The sequence below is a fragment of the Calidris pugnax genome, unplaced genomic scaffold (assembly GCF_001431845.1).
Source record: "Calidris pugnax isolate Ruff unplaced genomic scaffold, ASM143184v1 scaffold244, whole genome shotgun sequence".
NCBI lineage: Eukaryota > Metazoa > Chordata > Aves > Charadriiformes > Scolopacidae > Calidris > Calidris pugnax.
In genome coordinates, this window is record NW_015091141.1 from 2,055,394 (window position 1) to 2,057,269 (window position 1,876).

At 61.1% G+C, this 1,876-nt stretch overlaps 1 protein-coding gene across 1 annotated transcript in view; it reads left to right on the forward strand.

Moving 5' to 3' along the window:
• Positions 1-1,876, forward strand: part of CAMK2B (calcium/calmodulin-dependent protein kinase II beta) — a gene marked incomplete at its 3' end in the record, with an annotated part of 7,514 nt that overhangs the window by 970 nt on the left and 4,668 nt on the right. The window contains exons 3-5 of the mRNA XM_014958689.1: positions 1,091-1,150; positions 1,719-1,773; positions 1,854-1,874. Of these exons, the coding sequence (XP_014814175.1) occupies positions 1,091-1,150; positions 1,719-1,773; positions 1,854-1,874 (136 nt within the window). The remainder of the gene's footprint in view (positions 1-1,090; positions 1,151-1,718; positions 1,774-1,853; positions 1,875-1,876) is intronic.

Genomic DNA, 1,876 nt, shown 5'->3' on the forward strand with positions numbered 1-1,876 from the left:
GTGTGTGCAGAGTGTGTGCTGGTGTAGGCGTGGGGGGTGAGCAGGCAGTGCAACGCTTGCACTGAGCATATGGGGTACCCTGGGTGTGTAAATGTGTGTGCGTACCTTGGCCATGGATGTGTGTGTATGCACAGAGGTGTGAGCAGCGTGTGTTTGCTCTGTGGGAGTCCAGTGTGCAGGGGGTGTGTGTGTGCACACATGTGCACGCCAGGTATATTGTGTGTGTGCTGTGTGTGAGCTGTGTGTATGTGATCATGACTATACACGTGTGTGTACACACATGTGCAGGGGTGCCCACCACAAGTACAGTCATGCACATGGGTGCAGCCACACACCCCTGTACACACGCATGCACAGTTACACACACAGGTACAGCCACGCACTCCTAGAGTGGCAAACGTGCACACATGTACACACCTGTAGGGGCACACACAGGTACAGCCACACACACACAACTGCAGCCACATGAATGTGCAGCCATACACACCATACACATGTGCACAAGTGTCCGGCCGCACACAGGTACACCAACACACAGGTACATGTGTGCACGTATGTACAACTGCACACAGGTACAGTCACACTTGCATACTCGTGTACAACTACAGGCACATGTACCACCATATGTGGTACCTACCTGTACGTAGGTAAGCACACACGCATCCACACCCACACATCTGCAACGTGCACACAACCACACACGTGTGCACAGCCACACACATGTACAGCCACACATGCTTGCATACCCCCACACATACACCAATACCTGCACAACCACATGTGTACATACACACATGTATAAACATGCACACCCACCTGTGTGTGTATACATGTGCACACCTGCACACACTTGCACACCTGCACATGTGCATGCCCAGAGGCACACACGTGCACACCCCCACCCATGTGCACGCCTGCACACACACACACCTGTGCACACTCACCCAGAGCCGTGTGTGCTCACCTGTGGGCTCCTCCGGACAGGGTCGGGGCCAGGGTCAGGGTCAGGGCCAGGGGTGGGTGATCCCCATGGGGTCAGGTGCCCCCCCCGGTGGGGACAGGGGGCCCTGGCTGAGCTCTGTCCCCCCAGACCACCAGAAGCTGGAGCGGGAGGCCCGCATCTGCCGGCTGCTGAAGCACTCCAACATCGGTGAGTGGCACTTGGCGCGGGACAGGCTGGGAGCACGCCGCCCCGGGGGAGTGTGGGGTGCCCCCCTGGGGACAGGCTGGGTGCCCCCCTGGGATATGCTGGGTGCCCACCTGGGGACATGTGGGATCTCATCCCTGGATTCCTGCGGAATGCCACCCCAGACATGCTGGATGCCACCTTGGGGACACACTGGGTGCCACCATAGGGATATGCCCCCCCGGGAACAGGTGGGGTCCTGCTGAGTGCCATCCCAGCGACATGCCGGGTATCAGCCCTGGGACACGCTGGGTGCCACCATGGGGGTGTGCTGATGCCACCCGGGGACACACTGGGTGCCACCTGGAGATGTGCTGGGTGCCCCGCTGGGGACACAGAGGGTCCCACCCTTGGAGTCCTGCTTGGTGCCACCATTGGGATGTGCTGGGTGGCCCCCGGGCACAGCCTGGGTGCAGGTGTGAGGGCGGCGTGTGACAGACACGTGTGCCACATGTGGCTGCCCGGGGGCCATGGGCTCCCAGGGCTGAGGCTGAGCCCATCCCTGTCCCCGTCCCTCACCCTGTCCCCACAGTGCGGCTCCATGACAGCATCTCGGAGGAGGGTTTCCATTACCTCGTCTTCGACCTGTGAGTCTGGCGGGGGAGGGGGGGTGGGGGCATGCGGGCGCGGGGTCTCAGGGTGACGCGGTGCCCTGGCTGCGTTGCAGGGTGACCGGCGGGGAGCTCTTCG